Below are 14,606 nucleotides of genomic sequence, written 5' to 3' on the forward strand. Positions count from 1 at the left end.
ATTTTGCTATTAGATGCTATTTGTATCTTTGGTGTGCTTTGCAGAATATCTAATATACTTAGTTTTACAAGGTTTGCTCCATGCTTTTGTCTAAACTGTCCCTTTTCTCTGACAAAGAGTTAAGGTTCCTGACCAGTTGCTCCTGATTCTTCATCTGGTCAGCAGCTTGTTTCGCTATAGCGGACTTGGCCTCTTCAGCGGCTTGGCGCTCCTTTTCAAGCCTTTCTGCTTCTTCCTTTGCTCGCTTTCGTTCCTGATCCAGTTCTAGAGCTTTTCGAGTCTGTTCTTCTAGTTCTGTCAAATATATGTACCAAACAATGGTTAATTCCAATAATTCACATTATCAAAAGAAGCTGAAATGATAGCAAAGACTCTAATCTATACAGTTTCTGAAATTTAGCATATCTGGAAATGAACATACATACTTTGACTTTAACTTGGCAAAAGCCTAATAATTTTTTAAGTACTACACAATTACAAAACTTAATTTTTTAAATTAAGAAGAAGAAATGAAAGAAATGAAAATTTTTGTAATTCAAGTTATGTCATAAAGCTAGAAGCACATCTTTATTTTTAAAAAACAAGTATCTCCAAAGTTTTAACCTAAACACTTTGCCATCTATTTTAAAACTCTATAAAATACACTTCCAAACTTATATAACTTTCTGCTTATCTAAGTATCAGATGCATAGGGGCACATATACCCCAATGTTCACTGCAGCACTCTCAACAATAGCCAAATCATGGAAAGAGCCTAAATGTCCATCAACTGACAAATGGATCAAGAAGATGTGGTTTATCTATACCATGGAATACTACATGGCAGTGAGAAAGAATGAAATCTGGCCACGTGTAGCAACATGGGTGGACCTTGAGGGTGTTATGCTGAGCGAAATAAGTCAGGCAGAGAAGGACAGATACCATATGTTTTCACTCATATGTGGAACAAGAGAAACTTAACAGAGGACCATGGGGAAGGGGGAGGGGAAAAATAGTTAAGGAGAAGGAGGGAGGGAAACCATAAGAGACTCTTAAATACTTGAGAACAAACTGAGGGCTGATGGGGGTGGGGGAAGGGAAAGAGGGGTGATGGGCATGGAGGAGGGCACTTGTTGGGATGAACACTGGGTGTTACATGGAAACCAACTTGACAATAAACTAAAAGAAAGAAACAAAAATAAACTAAGTATCAAATAAGTAAACCCAAGACTTAAAGCAGTAATTACTGATTCAAAATAGGAATTCTGATGTGAATTATATTAATTATTAAACATTTTGAGTAATTAGTACATATCCATTTTTTGGGCATGAAGACAAAATAATATTTGGAGATAAATGACATTAATTTTAATCTTTAAGTGTACAGATCATAAAGTTAATTCTCTTTTATTGGCTGTGTTGAATGAGAAAGGAGATACTACCAGCACAAATCCAAAAATTTTAGTAAGTTTAAAAGTACTAATTTTAAGTATTATTCTGATAACTCTTGTTTAATAACAAGGACATTTGTGACAGAAGACAACAGAATGCCACCTATTAAGAGAGCACAATGTCCTACAAAGAATGAGTCTCCCTTTCTGTATATTCTAGAAAGGAAGAAAAACTAAAAATCTAGGTCATGAGTTTTGAAAGCTAACTGTTACATACACACTTCTTGCCCTTACCGTTGTTAACTTTTTTGGTCTTGATCAGAATTAATTTAGGTAACTATAGTTAAGACTTGAGAAGTTTTGAGAGGCCTAAGAAGAAAAATAACTCTGATCAAAGTTTAAAATCTTAACAAAATAACGTAAAAATTGTAAGCGGATATTATAAAGATAAAATGTATACAACACTGGGTGTTACCACAACTAAATTCTAGGATTATTCATTTTAGAATCTGCCTTTTACAACTGGGACATCAAGCTAACCTATCAAACTTTTCTTAAGATCATTCTTTCCATCTAGTTGACTGATATATAAATAAAGCCCACAAAACTCGCAGCTTTTTCATCTAGGCAAGCAAACAAATAACTAAAGAAAAATTCCTTCTGTATTATGAAAGAAGAATTAAGTTTGGATTAAAAGTAGAGTTGAATTTCAAAATAAATATTTCCCAATATTATTTTCTTATCAGTTTTTTGCAATAAAGATTTTGAAGAATGGTAGACAAGACAATGGTTGTTTTGTGATCTATTAAGAATTATACAAAAGTGTAAATTATTTTAAATGTTGAAAATAAGTAGAAAGCTTCAAGTATAGTTTCTTCTAGAAAGGGAGGGGTTTTTAAAAATTAATTTACTTTTGATTTTAGAAAGGGTGAGAGCAAGAGCAGGGAGGAAGGGTAGAGGGCAGGAGGGAGAGAGAATCTACAGCAGGCTTGATGCTCAGCTCGGAGTCCAACACGGGACTCTCTATGCCATGACCCTGGGATCATGACCTAAGCCGAAATCAGGAGTCAGACACTTAACCAAAAGAGGCCCCCTGGGACCCCTATAAAGAAAGGTTTTGAAATGCCTTCTCTCCTCCCCAGTTAAATGGGTTAGAACAGAGATTGGAAACTATGGCCCACTAAACCAATTTCTAATTTTTATACAGTCTGACTGGAACCCATACCAGTGAGGCTACACAACACCCTCACATTTACATACAGTGCGTGAGTGTTCTCATTCCGCAACAGCAGGGCTGACGGTTGCAAAGAGACTGTGTGACTTGCAAAGCCTGACATATTACTCTCTGGCCCTTTATAGAAAAGATTACAAACCCACAAATTAGAGTATTTCTATGAAACAGATGTGCCTCCAAAACTGTGGATCCCATTAGGACACCTGTAGAGAAAGATTAGCTCAGAAAGGTAAACAGTATCAATATTTTGCCTCTCTGGTTCATAAAAATCTAAAACCTACAATTTTGAGGTCTGGCATGTGGGAAGAGGGTATCAAAGAACTTGGCTTCTTTTAGAACATCAGGGGCGCCTGGGTGGCTCAGTTAGTTAAATGTCCGACTCTCGGTTTCAGCTCAGGTTATGATGTCGTGGTTTTGGGAGTTCAAGCTCTGCATCAGGCTCTGTGCTGATAGCACGGAGGCTGCTTAGGATTCTCTCTCTCCCGCTCTCTCTCTTCGCCCCTCCCCTGCTTATATGGTCTGTCACTCTCAAAAATAAAAAATTAATTAATTAATTTTTAAAAAAGATAAACTTTTTCAGGATTAAAGACTATAAGAATATGCCGCTGCTCTTATTAATAGTATTGTATTGATGTAGATGGTTATGTGTTTGGGAGTGGATAAAAGAAGTAAAGAAAGCCTCTCTTTCTCAGTCAGGCTTGAACACAAGCATTACTTGATTCTGACAGGTCTAAGATTTTGCAAGCCAAATGATCTCTTATGTTACCCTGAGGGTAAAGTGTGGAAACTATATAATTGAGAAAGAATTAGTAAAAAATACATTAATGAACTAAATATCCCAAAAGGATTATTTTTTCCAGTCTAAAGGAATAGTTTATTAAGCATTATATTTTCCCCTAGTAAAAGAATACTGTTGTTAAAAAAAAAAAAGCAAAGGTAGTTCTACAGTCATTAATTCTTAGAAATCATAGAATTAAGAATGTGGTTACAAATTACTCACTAAAACAACAACTTTAAAATGTCTGTACTTCATCTAAGCAATGGCCTATTACACCACCATTTTAAAAAAAATCTCTTTGAGTACATATGTAATATTCAAGAGTATATTAATTGAGGGGCACCTAGGTGGCTCAGTCTGTTAAGCATCTGACTTTGGCTCAGGTCATGATCTCATGGCTCATGAGTTCAAGCCTCACATCAGGCTCTGCGCTGACGGTTCTGCGCTGACGGTTCTGAACCTGGAGTCTGCTTGGGATTCTGTGTCTCCCTCTCTCTCTGCCCCTCCCCCACTCATGCTCTGTCTCTCTCAAATATTGAAAAAATATAAATAAAAGTTGATTAATTAAAAACAGCAAGCTGCACAAAGATATGTGCAGTATTCTACATTTTATGTAAGAAAGAAGAGGAAAGAAGAATATAATTTTGAGTGTACAGAATTTGCTTATTCTGTATAGAAAAACAACAAAGGGCATTAATACCCCCCAATGGAGTAGAACACAGGTAGAGCAGAATGCAGTGGCCTGCAGCCTGCAATAGGCTCAGAAGACACAGACTTGGGCTTTGGGGTCACCAAGACATCCAAGGCTTGAGAAGCCAAGAAGACTGAATAGAAAAGTGAGCTCCAAAATCTGCATGCCACTGGGGCACCTGAATGGCTCAGTCGGTTAAGTGCCCTGCTCTTGACTTCAGCTCAGGTCATGATCTCAGAATATGTGGGTTCAAGTCCCGCATCCGGCTCTGTGCTGGCAGTGGGTGTCCTGCTTGGAATCTCTGCACCCCCTCTCTTTACCCCTCCCCTACTCGCACACCCTGTCTTAAAAATAAGTAAATAGGGGCGCCCGGGGGGCTTAGTCGGTTGAGCGTCCGACTTTCGCTTAGGTCATGATCTCGCGGTTCGTGGGTTCGAGCCCCGCGTCGGGCTCTGTGCTGACTGCCAGCTCAGAGCCTGGAGCCTGTTTCAGTCTGTGACTCCCTCTCTCTGACCCTCCCCTGCTCACGCTGTCTCTCTCTCTCTCTCTCTCTCCTAGAAATAAATTTAAAAAAAAGTAAATAAACTTAAAAAAAAAAAAACAACCTCATATTTTTTCCCCTCAAGATGTTTGCCAAGTCCTAAAAAGTACACATATGGGGTGAAAAACAAGGAAAAGAAGTAAAAAAACAGCTATAATAGCCTAAAAAGTAGAACAAAAGAACAATACTCTCTTACAGCCAGGAGTCAAGGCCGGCATTCAGGGCCCTCTAATATAGAAGGGCCCTCAAAAATAAACAGTCTTTTGGGGCACCTGGGTGGCTTAGTCGGTTAAGCGTCCGACTTTCGCTTAGGTCATGATCTCGCGGTTCGTGGGTTCGAGCCCCACGTCGGGCTCTGTGCTGACTGCCAGCTCAGAGCCTGGAGCCTGTTTCAGAGTCTGTGACTCCCTCTCTCTCTGACCCTTCCCTGCTCACGCTCTCTCTCTCTCTCTCTCTGCTAGAAATAAATAAAACATTTAAAAAAAAATTAAAAAAAAATAAAATAAACAGTCTTTCAGAAGACTACAAACTAGCAGTGAAGGCAAAAAAGGCCTTAACAAGGCCTGAAACCCAGCTCAACTCCACCAAGGTAATGTGCACATATCGTGCTTGGCAAAAGAGAATCAAATCCTCTCTCAAGGAAAATAACATCATCCTAAGCCTCCCTAACAAAAATACACAATGTTGGGCGTGGCACCAAAATTACCAAGCACACGAGGAAGCTGGGACCAAAGATCCCCTCCAACGCCCCTAAAGCCCCAAAAAACAAAACAAGACTACTGTATAGGCTCAAAGATTCTCCAGATACTGGAGTCAGCAAAGATGCTGGTGGAAGTACAGTAATTACTGCTTCCTGAGGAGAGCGGAAGCAGCCGTCTAGCACGTGGAAAGATGCCAAGCCTGAAGGAGCACGGGCAATGCCGCCGAAGCAGGGCTTTGGGGACCTTACCGACCCTCTGCAGAGATGCCCAAGGTCAAGGTCCCTTCTAAAATTAGGCAAGCTTGTTATCAATATCAATCTTCTTTATGATTATCAACATATTATCCTTTGCTATCTTCTAGAAGCTTCATTCTCCCTTCAACATTTAGGTCCAAAATCTGTAGCCCCTCCATGGAGAAAAAGATGCTAAAATTCAGGAGGTCTTTGACAGGGACCCAGATATACTACTAATTCTACTTCAGCAAAACCCTGAGCCACCAGAATCACACACTCAGTGCCATCCCCCCAAAAGATCAAGGATTTGTAACTGCCGAAGTGCCATTAAAGCTACAGAAGAGCATGTGAAGCTCTCCTGTGGCTGAGAATAAAGGTTAAGGAAAGAAAATCTGAAAAAGCCTATACTTGTAGGCGCTGGGGAACCCAAGGAAAAGCTAGAAATAAATGCCAACTTGGAAGATAAATCAGAGTTAGGGAGCCACCGTTAATCACACCCTCAAACCACAGAATTCTGCAGCAAAGACCTCCCAATAGCTAATCATCTTCTTCCCTTGGACTATCCATTTCCAGAACTTCCCTTCCAGTAGCTCTCTATTTAGAAGAGGGTTATGAATAACTAGAATAGGAAGCTATAGAAGATGGGAGAAAAGGAAAAGTACAGTTAATACAACACACGGAGAGAAAACTACCAACCCAGGAAGGATCCAGGTGGCTCCTCTCCCACCACCAGCACCGCATGAGAAGAGGGCCTGCACTGCCAACTCATGCCGAGCAGTCCAGTCGTGGCAGAGAAAGGACTCTGCTGGACCAGTCGTGGCAGAGAAAGGACTCTGCTGGACCTGTAGTTTGTCCTGTTATAAACTAAATGGCTCCCTATGGTAACTTGTTTCCAAATAATTATTTTCCTTTTCTCAACTTCAGGATGATTTATAAAAGTATGCAATGTATAACAATTCATGTCATTAACAATTAACATTAAAAATGTCATAAAAGATCAGGTAAAATCTAAGTAATCTGGAAGCCCAGGAGTTGCTCCGGTCTTTGAAACGTGCTTCCTGCTGTACTGGAGCACGTACTTGGTTATACACCTACTACTCATTTCTGAGACATGTCAGTTCCAAGTTTTTCTAGATACAACTGGTAACTGAACACTGTGGCACTGGCAATAGAGAAACAGGTTAAGTGGAACAGAATGGTCCAGAAGCAGACTCATACATATACAGTCTTCTGGATTTGTGCCAAAGGTGATAGCTACAGTTCAATGGGGAAAGGAATCTTTTTAACAAATGGGTCCAGGTCAACTGGAAATACTTTTGGGAAAAAATAAACCTTGGGGCGCCTGGGTGGCTTAGTCGGTTAAGCGTCCGACTTTCGCTTAGGTCATGATCTCACGGTTCGTGGGTTCGAGCCCCGCATCGGGCTCTGTGCTGACTGCCAGCTCAGAGCCTGGAGCCTGTTTCAGTCTGTGACTCCCTCTCTCTCTGACCCTCCCCTGCTCACGCTGTCTCTCTCTCTCTCCTAGAAATAAATAAAACATTAAAAAAAATAAATAAAAAAAAAAAATAAATAAACCTTGACTCCTACAAAAATTGGTTACATGTCTATGGATTGTGAACCTAAAGGTGAAAAGTAAAGCAGTATCTAGAAGGTAGTAAAAAATAATGCATTCACAACTGTAAGGAAAAGAGTGATAAACAGAACTTAAAATAAGGAACTTCTCTTCAATACAAGGCACTATTAAGAGAGAATAAAAGGTAAACCATGGAGAGATTTTTCTTTTAAAAATGTATAAAGAGAACTATAGATCAAGAAGAAGAAAAAGTTAATTAGGCAAAAGGCATGAAAAAACACTTTATAGATAGCTATAAACCTTTGCAAAAATGCTCAAAATCAAATGATCAGTCATCAAGAAAATGCCCTGTACTCACTGTGCTCACCATCATGACTAAACAAAGAACACAAAAACAAACACTGATAATAACAAGTCATTAAAGTAATGAAGACATAGAGCAAATGAACTTCCATTCACTACTGTAGGAATGAACACTGACACAATCACTTTGGGAAATGGTGGCAGGATCTATGATAAACTGTGGTGTGATCCAGCAGTTCTACCCCAGGTGTCTATACCTCCTTCAAATTAATACCTAAGTGCTATGTTTAAGAATGTTCATAGCAGCTTAATTTCATAACAGCCCCAAACTGGAAAAGTCCCAAATGTCTCTTACCACCAGTAGAATGGATAAACTATATATATGCAACAGAGTATTACACAGCCACATAAAAGAATAAACTACAGCTATAGGCATAAGATTTGAGCAAAAAGGAGCCAACTACATGAATTTATATGTAGTTCAAAAACAGGCAAGACTATTCTTAGGCATAACACCAAAAGCACAAGCAAAAAAGGAAAAATAAATAAGCAGTACTCCATCCAAATTTAAAATCACTGGGCTTCAAAGAACACCACCATCGAAGTGAAGATAACCCACAGGAGAAAAAATGTGCAAATCCTGTATCTGGTAGGTCATAAGATATCTGTACTGAGCTACATAAAACACTCTAATACCTCAACAACAAAAAGACAATGCCACTGAAAAATGGGAAATTTTAAAAATATATTTTTCCAAAGAAGATATACAAATGACCAAAAATCTCTATAGAAAGATGCTTAACATCATTAGCCATTTGGAAAATGCAAATCAAAACCAGAAGAGCGCTTCACATGCAGAAGGATGACCATAATCCAAAAGACTAACAGGAGCAAGTGTTGGTGAGAATGTGGATCACATAAATCACATGCTGCTAGTGGGAATGCAACAGGTGTTACTTGCTTTACACACCAGATCGGCAGTTCATCAGAAAGTTCAAAGTGAGCTTACCTATGACCCATTAATCTACTCCCAGGTTTACACTCAAAAGAAATGAAAACATCCAAATACACAATAACCAGTAAACAGACGTTCATAGCAACATATTCACAACAGCCAAATAGTGGAAACAACCCAAATGTTCACCAACTAATGAATAAGTAAGACGCAGGCTATGCATACAGTGATTATTCAGCTGGAAAAAGGAATGAGTGCCTGATACAAGCTATGAAACGGGTGAACCTCACAAACAAGATGCCCCATGAGACAGCTACCAAAGACCACATTCCGCACTTTTCCATTCACTTGAAATGACCAGAATACGTGGGTCTACAGAGTGAGAGAGGAGATTAGTAGTTACCTGTCCTGGGGGAGGGAGGGCTGGGGAAAGAAATCTGGCAGACTGCTAATGGGTTTGGGGTTTCTTTTTGGGGTGATGAAACTTTTGGAATTGTAGGGGTCAGCCGCACAGCTCTAAATACACTAAAAAACATTAAACTATATACTTTAAATCATTAATTTTGTGGTACTGTACATATCTCAACAAAGCTGTTAAAAATTTAAAAGACTAGGGGCGCCTGGGTGGCTCAGTTGGTTAATAGTCCAACTCCTGATTTTGGTTCAGGTCATGATCTCACAGTTGTGAGACCGAGCCCTGCATGGGGCTCCATGCTGGGCCTGCAGCCAACTTAAGATTCTCTCTCTCCCTCTCCCTTTGCCCCTCCCCCATTGGCCTGCACACCCACGTGCATGCTCTCTCTCAAAAAAGTAAGACTTAACTCTTATGAAGATATATATCAGAGTCATATTTGGGGTGGAAAAACGACTGGGAAGGGACAGAAGGCAAGTTCCCTGAGTGGAAGTAATGTTCTATACTTTGTTCTGGGTAGCCACAGGAATAAATTCACTTAGTAAAAATTCATTAAGCCTTGTATCTAAGAGATGAGAACATTACTATATGTATGTTACAATTAAAATTTAAAAATATTTTCCAAAAGAGTCTTATAAACTAAATTAGGGATTATTTACTTCTATTCTAGAAATTAAAAACCTAAGGAAATTGAGAGGTTAAAATGATTTTCTAAAGGTCATATTCTAAGTTAATGACAGAATTAAAGGTTGACTCCTGTTTGTAAACAATGTATATACATAACAGTCAACCCCCCCCAACTCCAAACAGCTACTTTTATCACACTATCATGTTTACTTCCTCCTGAACATTAAAAATATAAAATGATCTTCATTATGTTATTTTATTACTGTCTTTCCTCAATAAAACATAAGTTCCATGAAAGCAGGGATCTTATCTGTTCAGTACTCTATCCCCAATACCTACAATAGTGCCTAGTACACACTAAGTGCTTCAGTGTGTCTAGTGCACACTTAAGTATTCAGAATGAAATCACTCTACTTTTTTCTTGTGGTTTGTCTTTTCAAAGTAGGATTTCACTTTGATATTTGCTGGAACAGTAACAATGCAAATCTGGCTCTATTATATCTCAAATACAGTCACTAATATATCTTCAGAGATGGTTGAAAAAGTGATAAAGAGGGGTACTTGAGTAGCTTAGTTGGTTAAGCGTCTCACTCTTGGTTTCAGTTCAGGTCATGATGTCATAGTTTTATGAGATCCATGTCCAGCTCTGTGCTAAAAGTGCAGAGCCTGCTTGGGATTCTCTCTCCCTCTCTCTGCCCCTGCTCCACTCACACTGTCTCTCAAAATAAATAAACTTAAAAAAAAATAATTTAACAGCGATGAATTGCGGAAACGTAAATGGTAGAATGGTTCTGTACAATGATTTATGACTCATTTCAAATAACAACAACTGTAATAAAAAGTTTTTTTAAATACAACAACAATAACAAAGTATAGAAAAAGTTTCTTCTCCAACAAAAAATTTTAGGCTTATCTACTAAATGCTATTACTTAGATATGGCCAGAGTTACTGTATTTGAGTGAGAGTTTAGCATAAATTACAAGACAATCATGTAGATTTTAGGACAGCCTGGGAAAGCTTTATTATTAGGAAAAACCAAAACCAAGAAACAATCACACATCCTTTGCCATAAGATGACTGATCGGAAACTGTCTTGACAGGGATACTCTACATTCTTTCTTAGGTTCTATCTTCCTTAGATTCTTTAGCGCTTCTGGACTTGAGTAGTTTTCTGTGTGTAAATCATTAACATTTTTATTATGCAACCTAAATAAATGAAATTGAAAGATTTAATAGCTATTCTCTCAGAAAAAGATATATGTAAATTAAAAAGAGCTATCAATCTTTTTTAAAAAAATCACACCAGTATCATAGATTTAAGCTTTTTTTTTTTTTTTTTTTTTAAACACACATTCCATTTGACAGCATTCTTCCTCTACAAGTACTGCTTCTAGTCTTCCACGGCACCTGGCACACATGGCCTCACTTTACTTGTATTTTTAAGACTGTATCTTATTTTTGCCAACCACACACACATGGCCCCACGCGCACTAGCTCTCTGTATTCCCAGAAGGCAGCACAAAGTAGGTACTTCATAAATGTCCACTTTAATCAACAAAAAAGTCACCTGGAGTGGTATAAACAGTGGTATAGACAATTGGAATTAAGAAAACAGGTTCTACTCTTGCGTTGTGGCCTGCAAACAAGTGTATTTAATTTAATCTTTGTACTAAGGCATTTTCTAGTGCTTAGAAGTGAGGTTTCTAATGAGTCAGAATAAAGTCCAGGATTTTTCTATTTCCTCTCTTACAATTATTATTTCCAATCCTCTTGGAATCAGAATGATCAACCAGTTTGTGGGTTTACAGCAGTCTCTGGGGCTTCGTCCTGTAGTTCCCCACTTGCAAATTCTCCAGACCTTCCCCCACATGGGATGTAAGGAATGAGAGTAACCTTCAATAAGGTTATTATTCTATTTAGAAAGATAGAACTAAAAGCTCATTCTACCAGTTGTCAGAAAAGTAGGTATTAATTCCAGTTAATAGTATATATTTCATACATTTATAACCCTCACCAAATCCCGCCGCTTATGAAGAAAAACATCTTATTTTGCTCAATACCTTTATTATTCTGTTCTTCCTACTATTTGTTGTTTGAAAGTAGCTTATCCTAGAGTTATGGAATATAAACCACTCTCTAAATCCAATTTTTTTTTCTATACACTGTAGCATTTTGGTTACATCCTGCATAGGAAGTAGTTCATCCCAAGGTGTTACCAAAAACAAACACTCCTATGTGTTGTGTATTTAATATACTAAGATGAAATTTAGAGATGGATTTCCAAAGGAGTTTATTACAGTCAGAATAGCTTAAAACGCCTTAAGTTACTTAGCTGCCTTAAAATACTGAAATATCCATAAACCATCAAATAAAATGACTTCAGTTTAAATGCTAGCAAGTGTTTGTTTACAGAACGCTGAACAGTAAGTGGAAAAAATTAATATATACACTTATTTGCAACATATAATAAGGGTACACATGAAAACAGCTCCGTGTTTAAGTGAATAAAAGAGAAAGAACACAGGAACATTCTATGTGCCTCAGTTAAACATGTCTAGGATATGATTCCTATATGTATTAATCTGACAACTAAGTGGAATTATCCTACAAGACAAATAAGATTTAACAGAGTGAGGCACTACTACATCTGACAGAAGAATCCAAAGTCAAACAGAAGCTCCTACCTTTCTGGGCCTTCAGTGTCTGTTCTTCGATTTGTCGCAGACGCTCCATTAGCTCCTCCTTTTCACGTTCTATCCTCTCTTTTTCCTTTTCTGCTATCTCCCTTTTCTTCTTCTCATTCTCTAATTGTGCCCTTCGGAGGAATTAGAATTGCTTTGTTACAAATTAATACATAGAAATATTTACGTGAAACCCAAGTAATGTGAGTCAACCAGGAAAAAACTATACATATTTTAAGAGTCTTCGTTATATTCAGCTGGGCTCAAAAAACCATCCAGGTGAAAACACAGGACTGCCCTGTTACATGCGCGCGCACATACACACACACACGGCATTACAAGGCATTCTTTTTGTGAGGTCACAGAAAACGTAGTATAGGGCTGCTTAAAAAGATATTAACAATTTAACTATTGTGGAAAGATTTTCAAAGGACAAATTTACAGAAGTATTAAGAAAGTAAAACTGTCAAACACATCCCTGTATACAAACCATGTTTCTACTGTAGACTTGGATGGGGGGGGACATTAGGAGAATTATCACTTGCATATTTGGTGAATTCTGACGATAAATTACAGGTCAGGTCAGCACAAAGGGAGTTAACTGCACACTTTCCTTGAGAGAAATAAGGCTTAAAAGGGAGTATACAAGGTTATTTTACATTAAACAGTGTAAGAAAAATAACCTGGGAGCACAAGAATTTTCAATGCTTTTTTAAAAATTTATTTGAGAAAAAGAGAGAGAGAGCAAGCGAGCGAGCAGGGGAGGGTCAGAGAGAGAGGGAGACACAGAATCTGAAGCAGGCTCCAGGCTCCGAGCTGGCAGCACAGAACAGCACAGCCCTGCATCCCGGTTCAGTGTGGACCCTGCTTAGGATCTTCTCCCTCCCTCCCCCCGCCCATCTGTCCCCTTCCAAGCCAGTACTCACTAAAATTTTTAAAAAATTATGATTTCATCCCTGATTCTTATCTGAGTACAGTTAAATTTCCAAAAAAACCATCACTGCCATCTGGTGTCAGTTTTGAATTTTAGGTACAACATCTCAATTTCCAATCTCTGATAAAGTCAGCAAAGTTTTATTATCAAAGCTTTTTTCCCTTACTCTGTAAACCTAAACTTAAAAATTCCTACAGCTCCTAGCTATTTATCTGCCTCACCACAGGAAGAGGCTCCAGCTATGGGCAAACAGGTAGAGTTATAACAAGTCAGCAAGAAGTAAGACAGACAGCTAATGGTGACCTGGTACACCAGGCCAAAACCTCAAGTTCAAGGGTGCCCCCCTCTAACTCTAAGCCTAATTCTAACTGTCAAGCCTTAGTAAAGTTCCATTTTCCCATAAAACCTCTTGTGATTAAGTGCCATAAATGTAAGTTCTTATTCAGAGTTTAGGTTTGGAAACACTAATTTGACAAAGTTGTTCTAGTTTAAGAGCGTAAATAACATTAATAAACTCTCAATTCTCTGTACTAACATGGAGAAAGTCAAATATTTTAGAATACCTTACTTTTTTAAAGATTATCAGATGAACCCAATTACATTTTCCTTAAGTAAAGGTTAAAAGCTAATTTATATTCAGCTTCAATCAAGATTATGCATTAATTAATAATATTAAGCATTATACTACTTACTAAGCACCAAGTATTTGACTAAATGTCTGTATACCACTGTCATTGTTTCTCACAAAAATTGTGCATCCTTAAAGCTGGGTCACAGTGACACAGGCAGCCAGCCATGACACAGAATACCACACAGCTAAGCTACAGCTGGTATGTGAGTATCTGACTCTAAATTGTCTCCATTTTAAAAAAAATGTTTATTTACTTATTTGGAGGGGCAGAGAGAGAGGAAGACAGAGATTCCCAAGCAGGCTCCAGGTCATCCATGCTGAGCTGGACATGGAGCTTGATCCCACTAACCATGAGATCATGACCTGAGCCAAAATCAAGAGTCAGATGTTTAACCGAATGAGCTATCCAGGTGCCCTTAAAATGTCTCCATTTTTAAATTTGGTAACGATTTTAGCCATACAAAAAACTGTTCAGAAATTGGAGTGAATTACCATTCAATTTGGATGTAGAGAACTTAAGAGTACAGATTACAGAGCCCCATAACCCACAGTATAGAACTTCATTTTCGCTGCCAGAAATCCAGTTGTGGGAGTTCAGGTGAGAGAATATGGCCACGGAGACCACAGTACTGAAGGGAAAGGGGCTGCCCTCGCTGCCCCTTCCCAACTCCAGCTCTAGCCTGAGACTCCAGTAGCACAGGCAGCATGTGCTGCGCACCTCCCGCCCCGTGCCCTCCCCGCCCGGCATCTGCTCACTAATCTGCCAGTGAGCCTGACCTGAACTGTTTCCATATGTGCAGTTGTCTCTTCCTCTTTCTGATCTGGAAAGCAGAGACCAGAGGAAGCCTCGGCATGCCATTTCTGAAAGACCTGCCAGATCCCTGTGTGCTAGACTAATATAAAACCTCCTCCAGGCATTCAAATGAGTTAACCAGTGACTG

At 38.7% G+C, this 14,606-nt stretch overlaps 1 protein-coding gene across 2 annotated transcripts in view; it reads right to left on the reverse strand.

The window, feature by feature from the left end:
• The window catches only part of RDX (radixin), a 95,394-nt gene that overhangs the window by 39,479 nt on the left and 41,309 nt on the right, over positions 1 to 14,606 (reverse strand). For both annotated transcript variants that reach the window (XM_039229141.1, XM_039229140.1), the window contains 2 exons: positions 12,104 to 12,234; positions 134 to 294 (listed from right to left, as the gene is read on the reverse strand). In XM_039229141.1, the coding sequence (XP_039085072.1) occupies positions 134 to 294; positions 12,104 to 12,234 (292 nt within the window). The remainder of the gene's footprint in view (positions 1 to 133; positions 295 to 12,103; positions 12,235 to 14,606) is intronic.

Source organism: Hyaena hyaena, unplaced genomic scaffold (genome assembly GCF_003009895.1).
Source record: "Hyaena hyaena isolate Hyena2069 unplaced genomic scaffold, ASM300989v1 scaffold_36, whole genome shotgun sequence".
Classification (NCBI taxonomy): Eukaryota; Metazoa; Chordata; class Mammalia; order Carnivora; family Hyaenidae; genus Hyaena; species Hyaena hyaena.